Source organism: Gopherus evgoodei, chromosome 10, assembly GCF_007399415.2.
Source record: "Gopherus evgoodei ecotype Sinaloan lineage chromosome 10, rGopEvg1_v1.p, whole genome shotgun sequence".
NCBI lineage: Eukaryota > Metazoa > Chordata > Testudines > Testudinidae > Gopherus > Gopherus evgoodei.
The window spans coordinates 70,783,536-70,806,747 of record NC_044331.1 but is presented as its reverse complement, the minus strand read 5'-3'; the positions used below and the strand labels follow the sequence as shown (position 1 = coordinate 70,806,747).

Sequence of the window (23,212 nt, the reverse complement as noted above, 5' to 3'; positions counted from 1 at the left end):
TCTTTCAGACAGGATTAGCATCACATTTGGTCTCAGTGTTGAATTTCAGACTTTACAGAACCCCATCTTTAGTTGTTGAAGTCACTCTGTTAACCATTGCCCTACTTTGATATCTTTTACTGTACTGTACACTCATTTCAATTACTTTACTGCTTATGCACATTTTGCTGGGGGTGAATGGTTTTTAAATGCTGTGTTCTCTAAGTGGCAGAGTTTATGAGACAGTCAGGCACAGTCCTTTGAATTTTTTGTCCTTTAATGTGGAGTTGAACATGGATGTTGTACAAGCAAATGTCTATGTGGTGGTTTCCCTAAGAAATTTAATCCACCAGTGTAGTGTTTTTGCTAACTGCAGCATTAAAATAGATTTGGTTGATTTTTTACACTAGTTACATGACATAATTCGGTGTAAAGGTTGGGAGGGGAGAATGTTTGATTTGGTAGCTGGCAGAACACCGGCAGTCTTCCAGATGTTGTCAGGTCTTCCATAATAGCCTTGGTCTTGATGTTGTAGTCAATACAATTTATATTTTCTTTTCCTTGCAAATTAGTATCAACTGGCAAACCAAATGCTTAAGAATAAAAGAGTTCAGCAAGCAGCATACAAGGAATCCAAGTGGAAACAAAGGAAGCCCACAATAAAGTCCATGGATCAAATACTGGCCCCTCTGGAGTCAATGGCAACAACCTAGAAGATTAAAAATACAGTGTAAATTCTAGCAAGGAAATGCTGGGTGCTGAAATAGATCCAAACAAGACTTCAGAAGCAACCCATTAGTACAGGAAGAGAAGGAAACTCAGCAAGGAAGTTATAATGTGAGACTTCACATGATCTTGAAAAGGCATAAAAGGACCTAAAACACAACATTTAGAAGAGGATGCAAAACCCACCTGAAAGGGAAAGAGACAATTTATCGGGAAAAAACTGCACACAATACATAGTACATCAGTCCCAGCTTCCTTTGATTGACTGACTATAACAAATTTTAAATGGAAGACTAACATGAGTATGAAATACTGAGCTGAAAAGATGGATAGGACGACCATGAGAAGCCATGGGACCAGATCTCCAAATGGTGCAAATCAGCACTACTCCATTAAAATCATTTGAAAGACACTGATTTGAGGATCTGGCCCATGTTTCAAAGTGTGAGCCATGATTACTACGAATAGCTTTCCAGCTGACCAGAGACAGGAAAAGAGCCTGCTGACAGCGTTCAGTATTTGATATAGTTCATATGAGACCCTGTTTATGGAGATGAATCCTGAAGTCTATATTCAGTTTTACTTAGTCCTTATTGAGGCCATATTCTCACTGACCTCAAGGGGAATTTTCACTGAATATGGATTGAGTAAAGCTTTCAGGATTTAGCCTACAGTGCAATTGTTCATATTCTAGCCATGGTGTATAGAATTGACCCTGTTTGTGAAAACAATGCAATTAATCCCTATCCAACAATATTTGAGAAGATACTTTGGGCCAGATCTCTCAGCTGGTGGAAATGGGACTTCGATCATTTCACATCAACTGCCCCTATTCAAGCCGATAGATCTTATTTTGTTACTAATTGTGCAAAATCAAAGAGGCATTTAAAGCAAGTGTCAAATTATTAGTGATTTAAGACTCCTTACAAAATGTGTGGCCATAAAGAAAGGAAATGACTGTTAAATTATTATTACTTTTTTATATTGGGAACACTTTATATTTCTTGATTCCAAATTGAGGTACACAAAAATGATGGTGCAATTACTCTGGCCTGATACTCCTCTGACTAATACTTTGTAGATCACTAGTAAATCCACTGACACTTACACCAATATGAGATGAGAATCAAGCCTAGACTTACACGTAATTATATATAATGTATGACTTTTGTCTCCTGTGAGATATTCTCGGCTCAGCATGTTAAGCAATTCCTACCAATACTAACAAGAGCAACACATGCACTTCAAGAGGATAATATATGCATAAAAGAATTACTGTACTAAAACCTGACAAATCTGTACATACAAACTAACAATTCAAGTGCTTTTACTCTGGTCTTCATCCTGCAACCCTTGCTCACATGAATAATCCTTAATCACATGAGCAGAATCTTGCTTGAGAAGTGTAACCTGAACTGTGCAGTGCCAGGTTTTCTAACATTTGAGAGCTTTCTTTTCAACTCTAATGTTCTTGGAAGTTAATATGGACTCAAACCACCACTATGTGCCAGCAATTCTAATTTCACTTTAAGGAAATCCCTTGTGTTATTTTTTCTATAGGTCTATAACCACACTAAGTTCCAATCTGTCATTTGTAAAATACATCTGTTATCTATTCCATGTATTTAAAATGACTTACATATGGATTCAAGTATCAGAGGGTAGCCGTGTTAGTCTGGATCTGTAAAAGCAGCAAAGAATCCTGTGGCACCTTATAGACTCCAAAACGTCTGTTAGTCTATAAGGTGCCACAGGATTCTTTGCTGCTTTTACATATGGATTGTTTAGATAGGCCATCCTATCTTGCAAGGAAGAAATGGATAACAAAACTAACTTATTTACTTTTACCCTAATTTAACTGGCTTTTGCTCTCAGGGATGGTTTTGGTCTCCCTTCTGTCCCTTTCCAGGGATAGCACTGTAATTTAGGAAATGGCTCGGACATGTGAAAAATCAAGCTTGCTGTAGAAAGATCATCCCAAAGGACCTCTTCCTTTCCCCTATCTTAATAACAACTTATCTTTGTCAGACTAACACATCACTTCAGATCTTTCATCTCTCACTTCCTCTGAGCCTCCCCAGAGTCAACAGACTTAAGGAAACCAAACTGGCTTTTCTTTTCTAAGCATCAGACTGTTGGAGTCACCCTCCAGCGGGTGACTTTAAAATCTGGATGCTATTTGGAAACCCCAAGTCCTTGGAGTTTATAGACTATGTCTTGATAGCAGAGTTGAAAATTTAATTAAGCACATATGTGGATTTATTAAAAATTTGCTGCTCTTGTTTGTATTCTCTTACAATATAAATAGAAAAAAAGGTTGTTTAGTTAGGCAGGAAATTTGAGCTCAGTCTCAAGTCAAGTATTTGATCCATGACAAGGTAACCTAAGTAGTGGTTATTGTCACCTTTTGAATCCTATATAAGACAGGCTGGCAAGCCAGACAACACTACTGTTTTGTCTCATATCTCTTCAGCTATTTTTTCTTCACCTACTTGGGAAAATCAAAAAGGTGAGCAGCGAGCTAGAGATTAAAGAGCAGATCTGTGCAAGGGTGAGCAGTAGCAAGTACAGTAGCTCATAGTGTAAGATGCTCAGTTTTATCTCTGGAGGTTATATACAGATGGAGCTTATGTACATTCCGGGTTTTGTTTTATTTTTCAGGCTTGCTGGTGGAGGAAAAAAACTTCTTTCCTTTCCTTTTTCTTCTGCATGCCCTGTTATTGTGTATTGCTAAATGCCACACATTCCAACAAACTAATGGTTAGGTTACTATTACGTGGAGAGTTTAAATCTGTCTGACCTGCCTAAATATTAAGTAAGTAACAGATAAAAATGTGTCACCAACTTAAAATGATGTTCATGCAAGCAAACTGATTAAAATAGGGATACAAAAAAATAAGTAACAGTAGTTTCAGTGTTTACTAATTAGCTTCTCTTCCCTTAAAATACTCCTGTTACAATATTTAATTTAAAAATGGTCTATTATAAAACTCTAAACAAACAAGTTTACTGGGGTGACATGTTTACTTGTGTATGTGTTTGCAATTCACTTGTACCTGTCTGAAATACATTTTTTTTAACCAGGTAGAAGATGAGCCTCACTGACATCCTTAGCCCTTCTGATATTGCAGCTGCCCTTAGGGACTGCCAAGGTAAGAAAAGCTATAGGTAAACATAAATGTTATTCAATAAAATATGTAACAAATTTAATTCAGTCTTCAAGGAATACTGAAGATACGTTTCCAGAAAGTTCACCATGGAAAAGAGATCTTTTTGTTGTCTGACGCAGTGACTGGCTGAGTTAATTTGTTACTGTTCACAACTAAGGCTGATGGTGGGCTGAGTTTATTCGTTATCCACATATGATTTTTTTTAACGTTTCCAGATGCTCACTTATTATGTTGTAAGATTAATTAAATTGTCAGGGCACCTAGAGCTTCTTGTATTGGCAGCCCTTTCTATTTTACTACTGTTTACATCTGAACAATAAAATTAAAATCTCAAAGTAACATGATCAGACTGTTCAGGATTTGAAGCTAAGACAAGGAGTGCTAAATGAAGTGACTTGGGTCATCCTGGCTTTTATTGTTTGTCTCCAGCCCCCGATTCCTTCAGCCACAAAAAATTCTTTCAGATCAGCGGAATGTCCAAAAAGAGCAGCAGTCAGATCAAGGATATCTTCCGGCTCTTAGACAATGATCAAAGCGGCTTTATTGAGGAAGATGAGCTCAAGTAAGAGTTTTCGTTGTTTCTTTGACTAGTAAGAGACTTTCACAGAGGTCAGCATTACTCTGTGTCCTAAACCTTCCTCTGCTGAAGCTGAGGGCAGGTCATGCTGACTGTAAGTATGGTAAATCCTTGTACTGATTTTGAATGATGTCCTATGGGAATCTTTAGAGAGAAAGCAATACAGTCTAAAAACTAGTAACAAAGGAGAGAGTAGGTATACAGAAAAATGCCATTCCCCAGGGCTGTGCTTTGGCAAAGTGTACAGTCAGACATGCCCGGACTGCACTTATCAAGCAGGAATGTATGAAATAAAGCTTTAACTCCCAAAACAATGCAGGCTATGTTTGGATGACGTGGCAAAAAGGTGTAGATAATCTGTTTATAGAAACTGATCAGCTTGATGATGCACCTGGCATAAAAAGAATTGTCTTCCATGATAATCACACCCAAAGGATATTTTCCTCTAGGTATTTCCTCCAGCGGTTTGAGTACGGAGCCAGAGTATTAACTACTTCAGAAACCAAGACTTTTTTGGCAGCTGCAGATCATGATGGGGATGGCAAAATTGGGGTTGAAGGTATGAAGTTATTTACATATTGAATAATGTGGAGGATAATGTGATTATGGGGCCTCATTCTTCTCTCACTTATACTGGTTTCACATCAGTGTGATTCCACTGACTTCTGTGAAGTCACCCTTGATTTACAACGTGTGTGAGGGGAGAATCAGGCCACGATGTTGGAGACCCATCTTTGAAATCCCTTGAGCAGGAGCAGGCTGAAAAGATCAGACCACATATCCTATAGAACCTAATAATTACTGCTCACTCAAAACTCCTGTTTACTTCAATGGGAATTCTATGTTCAGAATAGTGGGATGATTCTCTTCTCACTTAAACTAGTGTGAATCAGGAGTGACAGTATTAGTGGAATTACACTAATGTAAAACCTATGAGAGGAAGACTCAGGCCATGTCTACATCTAAAATTTTGCAGCGCTGGTTGTTACAGCTGTATTAGTACAGCTGTATAGGGCCAGCGCTGCAGAGTGGCCACACTTACAGCAACCAGCGCTGCAAGTGGTGTTAGATGTGGCCACACTGCAGCGCTGTTGGGCGGCTTCAAGGGGGGTTCCGGGACAAGAGAGCAAACCGGGAAAGGAAACCAGCTTCGCCGCGGTTTGCTCTCTCGGTCCCGGAGCCAGCCAGCAAACCGCAGGGAAGGAGACCTGCTTGCTTGGGGTTCCGGGACCGAGAGAGCAAACCGGGAACGCCGCGGTTTGCTCTCTCAGTCCCGGAGCCAGCCAGCAAACCGCAGGGAAGGAGACCTGCTTGCTCGGGGTTCCGGGACCGAGAGAGCAAACCGGGAACGCCGCGGTTTGCTCTCTCGGTCCCGGAGCCAGCCAGCAAACCGCAGGGAAGGAGACCTGCTTGCTCGGGGTTCCGGGACCGAGAGAGCAAACCGGGAACGCCGCGGTTTGCTCTCTCGGTCCCGGAGCCAGCCAGCAAACCGCAGGGAAGGAGACCTGCTTGCTCGGGGTTCCGGGACCGAGAGAGCAAACCGGGAACGCCGCGGTTTGCTCTCTCGGTCCCGGAGCCAGCCAGCAAACCGCAGGGAAGGAGACCTGCTTGCTCGGGGTTCCGGGACCGAGAGAGCAAACCGCGGCGAAGCTGGTTTCCTTTCCCGGTTTGCTCTCTCGGTCCCGGAACCCCGAGCAAGCAGGTCTCCTTCCCTCCCTCCTGGCTGGCTCCGGGACCGAGAGAGCAAACCGGGAAAGGAAACCAGCTTGATTACCAGAGGCTTCCTCCTTCCACGGAGGTCAAGAAAAGCGCTGGTAACTGTCTACATTGGATTACCAGCGCTGGATCACCAGCGCTGGATCCTCTACACCCGAGACAAAACGGGAGTACGGCCAGCGCTGCAAACAGGGAGTTGCAGCGCTGGTGGTGCCCTGCAGATGTGTACACCTTCAAAGTTGCAGCGCTGTAACTCCCTCACCAGCACTGCAACTTTCTGATGTAGACAAGCCCTCAGACAATGGCAGGATCACCACAGTATCACATACAAGTGGGCTCATTTACATTAGCATACACCAGCAATATCTCCATTAATGTTAGTGAAATTATTCCAGATTTGCAAAAGTTTAACTGAGAAAAGTATTTGAACCATTGTCTGTTTTACACAGAAGCAATGCAGGGTGAGGGTAATAGGAGGTCAGGGATGATCAAGTAGCATCATCTCCCTTCCCTAGATCCCACAAAAGGTCCTCTATGTGTGGGGTTTGGATGCTGTAGATTTCAGGTAGTGTCTGGGGGAGGATGGGGTCCGACCTAGGGGAATGATCACCCTAGACCAGGCGTTCTCAAACTGCATTGCACCATGACCTTTTCTGACAACAAAAATTACTACATGACCCCAGGAGCAGGGACCAAAACCTGAGTCCACCCAAGTCCTGCCAAAGCCCAAGCCTCACCACCTCGGGCAGGGGGACCAAAGCCCAAGCCCAAGGGCTTCAGCCCCAGATCAGGGGCCTGTAACCTGAGCCCCACCACCCATGCTGAGGCCCTCAGGCTTTGGCTTCAGCCCTGGGTGGTGTGTCTCAGGCTTTGGCTTCGACTTCGGCTTCGGCCCCAGCAAGTCTAATGCCAGCCCTGGCGACTCCACTAAAATGGAGTCATGACCCACCTGGTGTCCCAACCCACAGTCTGAGAATCGCTGCCCTAGGCAGTAACATCTTGCCCCAACACCTGGAGATTCCAGTCTGATTTAATGCCCAGTGCAGCAGTAACTTCCACATGTCCAGGTTCTGTGTCTTCTAGTCCCCTTTTGGGACAGGTGGTGCACAAAGATGGACAGGCAGCCAATGGCAGCTTGGCTGAAGAAGGGGCCAGGCTGTCATGGAGAAGGGGCCCTTGAGAGCAATATGAAAGGAATATCCCTGTGTGCAGGTTCCCTAGCCTGCTGCATGATGCGATAGCCACAACTCTCCTGTTCCTTCCCCTAGAGCAGGAGTGGACAAACTATGGCCTGCGGGCCAGATCTGACCCACAAGCCATTTTAAGCCATTCCGCGAGCTCCTGCTAGAGAGTGGGGTCTGGGGCTTGTCCCACTGCGGTGCTTCGGCCAGGGTGCTGGGTCGGGGGCTGCATCACATGGCTTGGCCTTGCTCCGGTGCTGCAGCTGGGGTGGAAGGTCAGGGACTGCACCACGTGGCTCAGACCCACTCCAGCGCTCCAGCCAGGACACAGGGTCAGGGGCCACACCACGCGGCTCCCAGAAGCCGCGGCAAGGTCCCACTCTGGTTCCTACCCTCTCCAATGGCCCCCTACGGCACTCCAATGGAAACTGCAAGGGTGGTGCCTGCGGATGGGGCAGCATGCAGAGCCACCTGGCCACATCTTCTTGTAGGAGCCGGAGAAGGGACATGCCACTGCTTCCAGGAGCTGCTTGAGGTAAGCGTCGTAGGGAGCCTGCACCCCTGAGCCTCTTCCCACACCCCAACCTCTTGCCCCAGCCCTGATCCTCATCCTGCTCTCTAAACCCCTCAATCTCAGCCTGGAGCACCCTCCTGCACCCCAAACCTCTCATCTCAAGCCCCACCCCGGAGCCTGCACCCCCAGCTGGAACCTGCACCCCTTCCCACACCCCTGCCCCAGCCACGATCCCCCTCCTGTCCTCCAAATCCCTCAGTCCCAGCCCAGAGGACCCTCCTACACCCCAAAATCCTCATCCTTAGCCCACTCCAGAGCCCACACCCCCAACCAAAGCTCTCACCCCCTCCCACGCCCCAACACCAATTTTGTAAGCATTCATGGCCTGACATACAATTTCTATTTCCCAATGTGGCCCTCAGGCCCTAAGTTTGCCCACCCATGCCCTAGAGGGAATGAAAGCTAGTACCACAGAAAATGTGCACGGGTAAACTCATGGGATTTCATGAATAATTTATCTACTCCCATGTGGGTAGGATTGAGGGAATATTCTGTCGCACAGAATCTAAGGGCCTGCAAGGTTCTAAAAGCTGCCATGTTTCTATGTAGGCCCAATATCATGCTCTAAATGAACTAAAAAAGTCAATTAAAAAATAGGGGATGGCTGAACTTATTTTGCTTTATTTAAAACCCACTCAAACATCATGGCTTCAGATGTTAATTCAAATTAACATATTATTGGGTTCCTACTTAATTTAGAAGAGATTATGAAAAAGAGGGGCAGAGGGAATTGGGAACAATATTAACATAATATAAACACCACAAAGAAGACATTCAGTTGTTCCAGCCTAGCTCTTGGTGGCTCTAATACATAACACACATTATCCTTGAGGTAGGAAAATGTGTGTTTCTTTTAAAAATGAAATCAACCTTGGGAAAAAGATATGGGTTTAAACTACAGGAAATAGGGTTGTGAAATTACTCTAGTGAACTCCTCAAGTAGTCCAAAAGGGCCATAAAATAGTGAACCTCATGAGGTTCTATAGTAAGCAGCAAATAATAGAGGGAAAATTTTCATGACTGTTTTCTTGAACACGTTAATCTGAGAGAAACAATTTAGGTAATAAACCCCAGTACTAGTGACTATGGTCCCAAAATTGCATGACTCAGGATGATGCTTGTCAGTTAGTCTGAGATGGAGGAGAAACCTACTTTATAACAATCAGGAGGCTTGTTCAAAAACTTATATATTTCTTCTATTTTTTTACTTCCCATCTAGGCTTCTTTCACTTGATTGTTTTATGCTTTTCAGTTGCAAAGCTCGTGATAAGGCTGTAGTGTCCAGGTTTTTTCAATGTATTGTTTTTATTAATGCTACTGTTACTTCTCTATTGTTCATTGGTAGAATTCCAGGAAATGGTGCACTCCTGAAGGACTGAAGGCAACAGAGAAAGAAACAGAAAGGGAAGGGGGGATGAATCTGCAGGAGATGACACTCTAAAACTCTGTAAATCATGGAGTCCCCTTGTTTATTTATTAATCTTCACAGTATCTGTTATTTGTTTGCTCCTCTAATGAGGCACCAAAGCTCCAGTTAATAATGATTTTTGATCATGTGGACCATTTTACCATGTTCTAGGAACACATTTCAGCAGATAGGCCCTTAAAATTATCCAATAAATTTCTCATCACATGCTGCTGCCTGTGCTTGATCTTTCTGACCACCACACTGAAACGTGTGTGAATTCTTAAACTAAAAGAGTTAATCTCTGAAAGATACTGATTCCCACTCCCCCACCAGCCCTCCATAGGCAGCCCTTCTGTTGAAGTCAATGGACGTTCTCTTGTTGGGTCAAGCCCAAATTTTCAACCAAACTGTTGACTGTCAAAGACTAAGTCCTGCAGCTTTTACTCAGGAGGACATGGGGGAAAGAAATCTCTGCCTGACTTTCAATTAAAAAACATTCATGGACTTTTGCCTAAGAGTGAGCTTCAGAATGGGGCTGTCACAATATCATGTAGACCCTTGATAAGGACAATAAACCATCCAAATAGGAGATAACAGCTTGATTTTGTCTTAGTAATTTAGGCTCAGGACTATGCTCTCCTGAGGAAAGGACAAAATCAGAAGAAAACCTACACATACTTGAAGCTGCAGAGAAGTTGTCATATCATGGAGTCTTCAAAATCGTAGAGAAGGCAAGTGGCCCTCCTCTAACCACAGATTTGTGAGAAAATCCCTCAGGTATAGCCTTAGTGTACACTACAAACTTATGTTGGCATAACTACATCGCTCAGGGCTGTGGAAAGTCAAGTATTATGTCAATGGGAGGTCTTCTCCTGTGGACATAGCCACCACCTCTTGAGGAGGTGGAGTACCTATGCCAACAGAAGAAGCTCTTCTGTCAGCATAGGCAGCGCTGTAAGTGTAGACAAGCTCATAGAAGCCCAGATTGTACACCCTAGACCCTTTTATTCTAAGGACGTAGTGCTCCAGTGCCTCCCCACTGGTGGCTGGCCTTTAGCTTTCTTCGGGGAGGATGGCTGAATGTGTGGAGGAATCTATGGGGAATTACTGCTGACATGGCTCAGGGCTCCTGCATACCAATCACAAGAGACTTCCAGTCTGTGCCTGCAGTGTCAGAAAAATGCCCTCCTCCAAGCCTGTTATTTTATGCACTGCTGGAGAAATACTTTTATGAACAAATAATCATCCATTCATTAGGAAAACAGGCCAGATGCGTTAGATGGAGTATATCTGATGACTCATTGACTTTCACAACTCATCTGGCTGGGCATGGCACCTTTTTCTTCAAACTGTAAATCTTTGTCTTGTCTACTCAAAATGCCTAACATTCAAAATGAGTAATAGACTAGGAACCAAATTCTATCCACAGTCATATCTCTGAAGCCTCACTGGAGGCTGACCTCAGCAACTTAAAAGGGGATGTATGAGTGAGGATGACGAAAGAATCCATTTTAAAATTACATATTTGTTTATATTTTAGAACCAGCTACTGTATTTGCAAATCTGTTCCCTCCTTTGCTGCAAAGACTTGAGTTCAGGATTCCACCCTCCAGCCCCCAATGTCTGCAATGGTTGATGACATTACCAATACCAAATACAGTGCAGGAAATGCTGGCAGGAGCGTAATCAGTTGTTACAGAGAAAGGAAATACAGAATCTTTGAAAGTACCTCAGAGAGGGAGCTATATACATATTATGGCAGCAAAGTCACAGAAACTGTATTCAATTAATCCAATTTACAAGCACTTCCACTTACTATTATTGGGATGTTGTTTTGGGCCACACACATACTATCTTCCCTCCAAGCAGTATGTTGCCAATCTAAAGTAATATACCGGAAAAAAATCCCAATGGTTTCAAATGCATTTCACACGGATACAAACTTTTACACAAATTAAGCTTTTCCTTGTACTGCATGAAGGTTTTTTTCTGGAGTCATCTCATTCACAATGTCCTAAACCAGCAGTACTAATATGAATTCAAATATAATGTAGTTTTCCAGTGTCCCTCTTTCTCCCATCCATCTAATCTCTTCTTCCTTTGGGAGCACAGTATCATACAAGCAAAATCATCTTATCCTTTCTAAACAGACACACAAATTCAAGGTGCTGCTTATATGGTTGGTTGAACAGCAGAATTATTATTCCATGTCTGAATGTTTTGTACAGCTTCATTTAATTGTTTGAGCACCTGGATATGTGTACACATGTGGAGGGAGAATAAGGTTGTCATGTTTTCCCCTTTATTGTTAATAAATTGTATTAACACATTCAATAAGAAATGGCCATTTATTTAACTAAAGCAGTAGCATGACAATGTTAAGAAATGTGGGACCAGATCTCACCTGGCCACCACAGCTTCATTGTCTTCAGCTGAGCTACTCCTATTTATATCAGCTGAAGATCTGGTCTATGGAGTTTTTGATAGCATATGATAAATGCCACATGACAATCACAAGAAAAAGAAATGTGTCTTGGCAGTGGAATTAGTCTGATGACAAAAGAACCCTGGACTAGTTCACATAACAAAAACAAAACCATTCTCCATTTTACTGGCAATAAAGTAAAGTGCTCTGATGTTGAGTAATCATATTACCCTGGCCCAAGAAATAGATGTAAAAAAAAGAACATACCCTGCTGCCATTGCAGGCCCAGCTCTGGTTCATCTCAACCTGTAGGATATGCGTTACAGACCCAGAGCAGAAGAACCTGAGGGCACAATAGCAAATCTATTATTCCCCTCCAAACCCAAAGCAGGAAAGGATCCCTAGGAACTAAATGCTTTGAGTATGTCCTCATAATATTTGAGCCAAGAGACAAGACCAACCTAGTCAATCTGCAGTCATTCAGACATCAAGGGCTTCCCAGAAGAGCTGATCAAGGCAGTATCTGAACGATGACAAAGTTTACCAGGCTTGTGGTCTTTGGAGACTTCAACATCCACGCAGGCAGTATCTTTAACTCAGTGTCACAAAATCTACTATGTGAGCTCCCCAATTTAGATTTCTGACATGCAATTTCCAGATCCTCACACACATAGCTAACCATATTCTAGACCAGCTGTTTCCAAACTTTTTTGGCTCAAGTAGTACAACCTGAAAACTTCTCCTTTTTGTGCACATTTATTTAGGCCTTAATAGGCTTAGCTTAAGTATTTCCAGATTTTACAGTAAAATAAATGTGTATGGAACTAAAATGTTCAGTGATAACATCCTTTTAAACACCTCAGGCTTTTAGACAGTGCATCAAAAGGAAACATAATGGATCACCCGCTATTATTATTTATGTCTTGGGTGTTATCACAAAGCACAATTACATGTTAAAAATGACATCTTGTTATATTTTGATATGACACTGAACTACATTCAATGGCTTGACTCTTTAAACGTGTCTAATTTAACTACAACGTTCCTGCTAATTCATTCTCTGGTTTATTGTGGCAGATGAGAGAAAGTGCTCTTAGCACAAAACTGTAATCAAGAAAAATACAAAACATTTTGAGTAGCCCTTGAAGAAAATTTTTAAAAAGTGCTCTTAGGGAGAAGTAGGTGCCTGTGTCAAATGGTGGGAGTCTGGGGTAACTGAGTGAAGGAGAAAGAGGAGCTCAAAAGGAGGGATGCAAGTGGGGAAGTCTTGGCTGAAAGTGAGGCTTTACCTGGGCATCAGGCAGCTGCAGCTCCAGGCCTCTTTCTCCTCAACAGCTCCAGGAGGCCCCTTGCTCCTCAGCTGCTCCAGTTCAGCCCCATCCCAAGCTTGGTCCCTGGAGGCCTGTGTTGCTGGGCAAGCTGCACATGGGAGGGCTGGGCAAACTGCTGGGAAGCAGCTCAAATGGCATCCAGCCAGCTATTCTGCAGCCGTAGCCAGATTTTTATGGTGCTGCCAACCTGAGTGATTTTTGTGACTGACAGGATTTCAGAGGGTGCTGGAGCCCCTCTGGTGATGACGTGAGAGGCATCAGCCCCCTGGCGAAGTCCAGCCCTGGTAGAAGCTGTCAGAGTCTCTCCTCTCTGCCTTTTCCACAGAAGAGAGCAAAGAGCCCAGCTCGGCCCCCTCCTTCCCAACTCTGAGAAATGTGGACAGGACAGCAAATCTGCTCCAGCACCTCACCTAGGAAGGGGTGGAGTAGAAGTGAAGAACAGCTGGAGCTGCTCACCAGCTTGGGATGTGGGAGAGGCCAAAGGCCTGAGGGGGCAAAAACACTCCAGAAGAGAGATGAGGCTGATGGGGGCTGAACAGAGGAGGGGGGCTGAACTGATGGCAGGGGCTGAATTGAGGGACATAGGGGATGGCAGGGTGGGGAGGGGTGAACTGATGCGGGGACTGAGGGGCAGGATTAATTGCTGGGTAGGGAACAGACAGATGTGTAGGTGAGAGCTCCTGCAGCAGGGGCCAAAATCAGTTTACCCAACACACTTGGGAGAGTGGGCAACATTAATTGCCACACAGCCCTACAGGGAACAGACTACAGCCTCTGCAGAACAGAGAGCTCAGATGGAGCTCCCACTTGGCAGCAGCTTCCTGTGCGAGGGCCTTCTGATATCAGGGCTCCCTACTTAGTAGAAAGCCAGACAGCTGAGTGCACCCATTTGGACTGCCACAGTGCATCACTAAACATGACTTCTATGGAAGAATGGTCGATGAGACTTACTCATTATGTCTGAAAGCAGCCATTAAAGAGTATTTTGCATCTTGGCCATTTTCTGGTGCTCTGCAACCTGTGTGACAACTGTTCATTTGAAACAGGAAGGGGTTTGTTTTTGTCTATTTTTCAAGAGTTTTGGGTGCATCACTTCCACCAAACATGTACCACACTTTGGGAACCCCATCTCTAGACTAGATCCTTAACTATACATGCATTTAAGACACACAAGCTACCCAGGGTCCTGGTCAGACTGCTGCCTTCTTCAGGTGAGAATCAGAACTGTCTGTGCCTCCAGGTAAGAAGCTATTACCATGGTCCACACCAAAAGCTCACTGATGGAGTCAAATTTCCAAATGTACTTGTGCCTAATGAGAGGCCAAGGAGTAGAAAAATCAGTGAAGCACTGCAAGTTCTGTAGTCACTCCTTGATTATTGCTATTGAGAGCAAGCACTGAAATGTACCCTCCCCTTGTACCAATGGACCGGGACTGTGTGTATAGTCTTGCTCGGGATTACCAAATGAAAACATATTTTTTAATTTGATCATATGCTTCTTAGTAGTTCTAATTGGAGATGGCTCGCAGGACATTAGGACATCAAATGAGAGAGGATAAATACAATCAGCACAATCCGAGCCTATCTCCAAACTTCAGTGTTCAAGGCATCAGCATTCAAAGTAACTTTTGCATAGCATTTCTTTGAAAAATCTCTATAGTACAGTGATTGCACTAAGCAGTGTCTTCCATCTTGAGAAACATTACTGGTTCCAGTGGGAGCCTCCATTTAAGTAAACTGAATTTTTGAAATGGAGGAAACTTTTAAAGCTGGATCTCTCTATCAGAGTTTTACATCCTTTCCAAATCATGCTATTTATTGCTGTAACTTCATAGGGAAGGGATGATCTTGTGTCTAAAACAGGGGTTCAATGTCCAGCAGTACCACAGACCCACTGTGTGACTCTTAGACAAGTCACTTAATCATTCTGAGACTGTCTCCCATCTGTAAAACAGAAACAATACTATTTCATCACAGCAGCATTGCGAGGATAAATTGATGTCTATAAGGTGTCTGAATTTTTTTTACCTGTATTACAAGATTACTTCTTTTATTTATACAGGTTCTTGATTCAGCAACATATTTAAGCACATGCTACACCCCAGTTAGGACCATATTGTGCATTCTCTCATTGGGATATTGCTGGCATTCTATTTAATGGGAAAAAAATTATGGAATATACCAAAAGAGAGCGGAGAAGTCTTTGCCTTAATATTAGTAGACAATGTGATTTCCTCCAACTGTATCCGAGAGAATCAAAATGTTGATTTACAAGCAACGATTTATAAGCTTATTGGATTTTCTTATCATGCAAACCTGAATTTCAGGTGTCTTCAGACATACACTGGCTGACTATTTTCACTTCTCCTGAATATATCAGATGGATAGTATTACTGATCAGTTGTCATTTAGAATGGGTCAAATTTGGGTTTCAGATCTGCATATGCAACTCTCACTGAAGTCCACTCCACAGAAGATATGTGCAGGTGTGTGGGGTAAGAATTTGGTGCTGCAATCATACATGATATTACAGGGGTGGACAAACTACAGCCCAGGGGCTGTATCCAGCCCACCAGATGTTTTAATCCTGCCCTCAAGCTCCCGCCGAAAAGCAGGGTCCCACTCCGGCGCTCCAGCTGGGGAGCAAGGTCAGGGGCTTGCTCCGCTCCATGCAGCTCCCGGAAGCAGTGGCATGTCTGCCCCCCTGTGGCTCTTATGTGTAGGGGCAGCCAGGGGGCTCCACATGCTGTGCCCCCCCAAGCACCGCCCCCGCAGTTCCCATTGGCTGGAAACCATGGCCAATGGGAGATGCAGGGACAATGCCTGTGGACAGGGCAGTGTGCAGAGTTGCCTGGCCGCGCCTCCGCATAGGAGCTGGAAAGGGGGACATGTTGCTGCTTCTGGGAGCTGCTTGAGGCAAGCATCGCCTGAAGCCTGCCCCCGACTCCTTCCCATGCCTCAACCCCCTGCTCCAGCCCTGATCTGCCTCCCACCCTCAGAACCCCTTGCATCCCAGAGCAACCTCCTGCACATGCAACCCTTCACCCCCAGCTGGAGCCCTCCTCCTTCCCCGCCGCATCCTAACTCCCTGCCCCAGCCTGGAGCCCCCTCCCACACCCTGAACTCTTTATTTCTGGCCCCACCCCAGAGCCCACACCCCCAGCCAGAATCCTCCTGCACCCCAACCCCCGCTTTCATGAGCATTCATGGCCCATCATACAATTTCCATACCCAGATGTGGCCCTCAGGCCAAAAATTTTGCCCACCCCCTGTATCCTGCATGTGTACCAGATTACAACTTTATGCAGATTATTTTTAGATTTCATGTATAATTATTACCAATAAATTGCAAATCTGTCTTAAAAGTAACTAGTGTCAGATAAACATAAAATATATATAGAGATTTGGATTCCTTAGACACAGAAAATGGGATATAGAGATTTACAGTCAGTAATTAATTTGTTAACCTTCTGAACATACTGCAAAGCTCGTCTTTATTTCCTCTTTGTTAAGGCTGCTGAGGAAGGTGTGGGCTGAGGTGAATATATTGAAGTTTATACTGTAATTTTTAATATACTACACAGGGACCCAGCGCACTGGATGGACACCAAGAAGGAATTTTAACATTTTGAAGAGATAATCAGTAAACATGAATAGCAGTTATATAAATTTATTAAACAGCAAGTCATCAAATTAGAATGATAAACATGTACTGAAGATGTTATACGGAACAAATCGGTATACCACAAACACATCATACTGTTTAGTAATTAAATTTCATTGCCTGAGACTGGATTCTTACCTTTAGGTCTTCTGCCTCAATACTAAGCATTTATATAATCATGACAAAGTTCTGGCATTAACTCACTGATAAGCTTAAAGGGAAACATATAATGGTTTTACCCTCTAGTGACTGCAGACTCGTCAAAGAGATTATATGAGTATTATTATGAGCAATACCTAATAAAAATCTTTCCTTATGTGATATAGTCAAATTGCTTTTCTTGAATCTAACAAGCCTAATTCAAACTCAGTCAGCCACAATAGATTTCATACAAATTCAAGCTTTTCCCCCCCATTAACATGGCAGCAATTCACTGATTTGCACAGTGAAGGATATTTTTGTAGTATAAGCCAAAAACTAAATTTAAAAAAAATATAAAGAGAGGGTTTTGGAGAATGAAGCAAAATTTGTTGGAAGACTAACACCGTGAAAGCCAACGTATTTCTACACCTGACGGTTTCTGTTGCTCATTATTTTTTCTCTCTTAATTTCAGAACAAATGTCATACAAAATTCATTCATAGAAATCAACAGAAGTGGTTGGAATGATAGATCAGCCCCATGTTGGGCTTTACAAGGAAAACTGGAAGATTTCTGAATGTTTCTTTTCATTATCAGTATTTTTCTTTTTCTTTAATTTTACCAAGATGGCAGTGGTAAGCTGTAAAAATAAAATCACACTTATGCAAAATGTTGGGGAGGCATGTTACATACATGAAATTTCAGAAAAAGGAGATAGAGCCCAACTATTCTCTCTATAATGTATTGTCTTCTCATTCAGAGCTAAAATGTCTTGAACCCCAGTGTTATAAGGAGCTCTGTGTGGGTTCAGGTTTCTACCCGCTTTGAGCTCACTCCAGGATCAGGGCCTTATTTTGTAACTACTTGCTATAGCAATACCAAACTGCAGACTCACCCACTTTTGGTTACACTTTTAGCCCACAGACTGTCAATGAAATAACCATTTGACCTGTCAGCTGTATTTATTTACAGCTGTCATCTCCAATATCCAGAGTGATTTATAGCATTCTTTTTGTTAAGTCTGCTATTATGCAGCTGACAGAGATGCTCAAAATAGTAGCAAGAAACAGTCAACAACTCTAAAAGTATGACATGATAAAAAATATTGCTATTTCCTATAACAGACTAAAGGTTTTGGTTTTTATGTACGGTAAAACACAGATAAAGTTTTTAACTATTTGCCCATGGTTGCTGGGGTAAGCCACTGTCACATTTAACTGCAAATGCATTTGTACAATAGTTTAATTTTATGTAATGAAGGGGTAGGAATCAGATTTCAAACTCACAGCTATCTAATGACACTGCAAATACTGAGGTGTGGTGTTACTGTGCATACAATTAAGAAGATAGGATGAAACTGGAACAACAATAATAATTTCCATCTGCCTTGTTAATGTGTACACTAGGACTGTAGTAATTTACATTATGTTTTAACCACTATAACAGATTCAACATATATTTTGATAAATCCCTCACAAAAAAATTTGGTGAGTTATAGTTAAGACTGAGGAAGTGCATTTCCTGTCAATACAATCACTAGACATCTAGAAAATCACTAGTTAAGGAAACATTAGTATCCATACCACTCACGTGCTACCTATCTTAGAAATCAAACATAACCATACATACCCACATTCCTATCCTATATGCTTCTACAACATAGTTCCTTTCAGTATTATTATTAAATAGTTGTATTGCCATAGTGCTTAGGAGCCCCAGTCATGAACCTGATCCCCATTGTGCTAGATGGCGTACAAATGCAGAACAAAAACACAGTACCTATCCACAATCTACACATCACTAAACTTTTAATAATTGCACCGGTGGGAAATGCACTTGATCATACTAAAATATGAGTTACCAAACAAATCAGCATTGGAATTTCCATTTTTGTTTTTAAACAAGCGATAAAGGGAAACGTTTGTCCCATCTGACTTACTGTTCCAATCTCCACCACCACCTACTATGCTCCTTTGGGATGTTTTTTTGGAAATATTTTATTCTATTTCTAGGCTGTGTCATATCTCTCAAATGAATTGGCAGCTGCAGAATGAAGTTTTTAATGTTAATTTTCTTTTCATAAATGGAAGAATGAGAAACTGGAATCATCAGCCTTTCTGAATATTTACATTTGGTAGTGGATGTTTTTCATATGTTCGGCCAAACTCTCAGATCCTTATTCTGTCTTTACTCTGGCAACTCTACTTACTGCCACTCAATCCATGAGTGTTTTTGTAGCCCTCATGCCCAGCTTCCTCTCCTGCCAGTACTGAATCATGCTCAAGATGAGCTGGGAGACAGAGATCAGCATGGAGGACCTGGCACTGGAAGAAATCAGTCTCCCCTTGCTGCTGCTTCTGTAACACCACAAACAGCAGTTTAAAAATCTGCTGAGGTTCACTGGAAGTCCTGGGTCCTCTGCTAAGATCTGGGTATACCACAGCATTACTACTTCTCTTCTCCTAATTGCAGCCTTGAATGCAGGGAAAATATGGTCACGACTCTTTAGTACTTCTGGTGAAATATATTATTGTGGAGCTGTCAGTAGTGATAACATAGTTAAGTTTGCATTAAGATTTGCACTTCTAATGGGTATTAAATTCCTTTCTCATGTATAAAAAGTAATGTGTATCAATACCACATTCATAACACTTACTTAGGGTCATCTTCTTGGCGTGTGCACAACATACTTCAGGTGGCATGTGACCAGGATTCATCACTGAATTTGGTCCGCCGGTTAGATCATTAGCTTCCCCAGCCTGGGCACTAATGGGGAGCATGAGATGAAGCTGATCCATGCCCCCTTACTTAGGCTAAACACTGAGGACTTGATTTAGCCCTACATTACTGCAGTTTTATGCCTGTGTAACTCCACACTGGACTAATGAAATGGTGAAACAGCCCCTGGATCACCTACAGTTGGGCATGACTAATGCTATCCAGACTCACTCTGACAAGTTAGACAGTCTGGACAAAATAGTAGAATAGATTAAGCCAGAACACAACACAATGATGAAAGTAACTAACTGAGAACTTGAGGGGAAACAGACAGAAAATATGATTTTCTTTCAAATTTAATCTTGCAAAACTTGCTTGCAACTTTACAGTGCAGTACTCTGTAAAAATGGCATTGTGGGGTATGTTTATTTTTATGGACTCCAGATCTTCTACAAGCAACAAAGTGTTTTTTCTAAATGCCTGACTCCCGAACACAGCTTCAGTAACTGAAGCTGGGATTTTGCCGTCTCAGGCATCATCACACGTAATAAAGAAATTGGAAAAATTCTGCTTTTAGTTACACCTTCCACAGTTTGATAGATCTAAAGACCAGAAAGGACAATATGATTATCTATTCTAACCTTCTGCAACTGCAGAGGCTGTAGAATACTGCCAAGAAATTTCTGCATCAATCTTAATAGTCTGTGACTGAATGGAGGCATCTTTTAGAATAACATCCAGTCTTGATTTAAAGACCTTAAATAATGGAGAGTCTACCACACCTCTTCTAAATTGTTTGAGTAGTTAATTATTGTCACTGTCAAAATAGTCCCTTTATTTGCAGTTGAAACCTGTCCAGCATCAACTTCCAGCCACTAGATCAAGTTCTGCTAGATTAAACACCCCCAGCTTCAGATATCTTCTTCTTAAACTAACACACAGTGGTCAAGTCATCTCAATCTTCTCTATAAAATATATAGATTGAAATTCTTAGTCTGACATTGTAAAGCAAGTTTTCTAGACCTGAATCATTCCTGTGGTTCTTTGCTGAACGCTCTCTAATTTCCAACATACTTTTTAAAAGTATGAATATCAGAACAGGACACAGTATTCCACTTGTGATCTCATCCATATTGTATACAGAGGTAATATCACTTCCCTGCTCCAACCTGATATCCCCGCCAAAGATGGGCCAGTGTGGAAACAGGGTTCCAGAAGTTTACCGGAGGACAGGATTTGGCTCAGCAGTTTCAGACCTTACTGACTAAGCACAATGTGTGAGGACAATATTTTAAGTGCCTGACTGGAAGCTGTTTGGGACAGGGACAGTGTCTACCTGTACATCTAGTGCAGAGCTCAGTGGTCTCAATAGGGGCCTTTGGCCACTCCCACAATACAAATAATAAATAATTAAAAGAGGAGGAATAAACCATAAAGACCTTTTTCAAATGTTCAAGTTAATGAAATCCTGGTCCTGCTAAATAATGGCAAAACTCCCATTGACTTCATTGAGGCCAAGATTTCACCCTCTATCCTTATCAAAGCTTAACCCAGGGGTAGGCAACCTATGGCACGGGTGTCGAACATGGCATGCAAGCTGATTTTCAGTAGCACTCACACTGCCTGGGTCCTGGCCACTGGTCTGGGGGAAGGCTCTGCATTTTAATTGTAAATAAAGCTTCTTAAACATTTTAAAAACCTTATTTACTTTACATACAATAATCGTTTAGTTATATATTAAAGACTTTCAGAAAGAGACCTTCTAAAAACATGAAAATGTATTATTGGCACCAATAGCTTAAATTACGGTGAATAAATGAAGACTCGGCACATCACTTCTGAAAGGTTGCCGACCCCTGGCTTACCCAGACTTGACTCTAGAGCCACCCGACCCTGCAGCTCTGGCTACCAGCCCACACACAGCACGTCAAACTCCCTGCGATCCCTGAAAGCGCCACAGAGAAATGCTCACCCAGAGTACCACCATCCCACTACAGCACGAGACGCCACTATTCAGCGACGCTGCTCAGGCCAGTCCCCCACCTGAACAAGCCTTTCCCGTTACCAAAGCCACAGCGAGAGAATCGCTCTGCCCGGCAACGCCGCTTGCCAAGAGGAGCACCACTAACGAGGCAAACGAGACCGCTCGGGGAGCGCTCGGGTCAGCGCCCCCCATCGGGGTGTACCCCCCCCCCGCTCGGTACTTAGGGAGCCCCCAGCTCTGCAGTGCCCGCGCGCGCCCCAAGTCAGCAGTATTCCTCTTCCCGGGCGGCCCGGGAGGGAGGCAGCTCAGCTCGGGCTTTCCGCGTTTCTTTCCTCAGGGCGTCTTCAAAGCCAAGGAAACAGACACGGGCGCCTCCAGGACCCTCCGGCTTCTGCTGAGCTGCCCTTGGAAACGGGGCCTGCCCCCGCAGCCGCCCTCAGCTCCCTGGGGATCCCGCCCGGCCTCGCTCCATCGCAGGGGCGCTATAGGATGCTCGGTTCCCGGGGGGTTGGGAGGGGTCCCTACTGAGGAGCTCCAGGCCGGGGGAGACGTCAGCTGCCGCGGAGGGAGCAGGGACGGGGAGGCCTCCAGCAAGTGCCCTCACCGCCGTGGGGGCGGCGGAGCTCTGAGGGTCGGCCCGGCTCCTCCCGCCTGTGCCGCCCGCGGGCGCAGATAGAGCGGATCCGGGTCGGCGCCGTTCCCTTCCGGGGCAGGGGGAAGGCGGAAGTGCCGTGTGAGGTTGGCGTTGGTGCCGGCTGAGGGCCCCCGGCTGCTCCCCGATGGTGTGTGGCGGCTTCCAGCCCCAGACTCTCTCGCTTCAGGCCCAGTATGGCGGCGGCGGGGGGAGCCGGGCAGGAGAAGCAGCTCGCTCCGGCCCTGCTTAGCTTCTTCATCTACAACCCCAAGCTGGGGCCCAGAGAGGGGGAGGTACGTGGGGCAGCCTGGGCTCGTCCCCGTAGGTCTGGCTAGCGGGGGAGGGGTCTGTCGCCGCAAGGGAGCGTGTGGGGGTGGCTGTGGCTGTTCCTCTTCACCTGAGCCGGGGGGGGAAGGTTCTGTCTGAGGGGAGAGGGGTGGGCCACATCTGCGTGTCTGTCTGAGGGGCGGAAGGGTTCCCGGGGAGGTCCCCCACCCATTGTTCCTACATCTTTCCAACGGTCACGTGGTGATTCCGAGCCCCACTTTGCGCAGTTCAGGGACCCCTGTGAAACACCTGCTGCACCACCAAGACATTCTGACTCTCACGTTTGCACTGTCTGACAGGCTAACGCAAAGCAGCTGTCGGGCTTCTGCTCCAGCCATTACGTTTTTTCCTAGACACTGGACAACAAAATGTCTTGTTGTATTAATATCGTTATTTATAGTGCACCCATGGAGAAGGGCTGTTCTTCAGTGCCTCTCAAGCTATAAACGGATGCTTTCAGCTTAAAAGTATGAGCTAAAAGTTTCCAGTATTACAACTGTCCTTGAATCACCTTACCAATATTTGTGGCTTTACAATGACATACTTCTGTTTTTTAAATTATTTTTTTCTCTTTTGTTGTCCTGTAAAAGTCCCACACAAAAGAAGGGGGAAACTGAAACTGACTAAGCAGGTGCAGCAGTGAAACTGACTAGACACA

The 23,212-nt window shown here is 43.9% G+C and overlaps 2 protein-coding genes and 1 long non-coding RNA gene across 3 annotated transcripts in view; 2 read left to right on the top strand and 1 right to left on the bottom strand.

Annotated features, from left to right (window-relative positions):
- Positions 1-646: 646 nt before the first annotated feature.
- On the bottom strand, positions 647-21,143 carry LOC115659081. Its single transcript, XR_004002446.1, has 4 exons — positions 19,548-21,143; positions 12,024-12,099; positions 11,148-11,212; positions 647-688 (listed from the first exon to the last, which is right to left on the bottom strand). It is a non-coding gene; the product is annotated as an uncharacterized LOC115659081 (long non-coding RNA).
- Positions 3,797-9,352, top strand: LOC115659080 (parvalbumin, thymic CPV3). Its single transcript, XM_030578853.1, has 4 exons — positions 3,797-3,857; positions 4,305-4,437; positions 4,902-5,011; positions 9,269-9,352. Exons 1-4 carry the CDS (start codon positions 3,797-3,799, stop codon positions 9,292-9,294), a joined length of 330 nt encoding a protein of 109 aa, XP_030434713.1. The 3' UTR covers positions 9,295-9,352.
- A 1,142-nt stretch (positions 21,144-22,285) lies between the features above and the next one.
- The window catches only part of CCZ1 (CCZ1 homolog, vacuolar protein trafficking and biogenesis associated), a 28,526-nt gene continuing 27,599 nt past the window's right edge, over positions 22,286-23,212 (top strand). Inside the window, exon 1 of the mRNA XM_030577320.1 lies at positions 22,286-22,520. Within this exon, the coding sequence (XP_030433180.1) occupies positions 22,422-22,520 (99 nt within the window). The 5' untranslated portion in view covers positions 22,286-22,421. The remainder of the gene's footprint in view (positions 22,521-23,212) is intronic.

Excerpts from the sequence above, each read along its gene's own strand:
- LOC115659080 (XM_030578853.1), top strand. The coding sequence starts at position 3,797 with ATGAGCCTCACTGACATCCTTAGCCCTTCTGATATTGCAGCTGCCCTT. Across the intron at positions 3,858-4,304 it reads TGCCCTTAGGGACTGCCAAG|CCCCCGATTCCTTCAGCCAC; the intron begins GTAAGAAAAGCT and ends GTTTGTCTCCAG. Across the intron at positions 5,012-9,268 it reads TGGCAAAATTGGGGTTGAAG|AATTCCAGGAAATGGTGCAC; the intron begins GTATGAAGTTAT and ends GTTCATTGGTAG.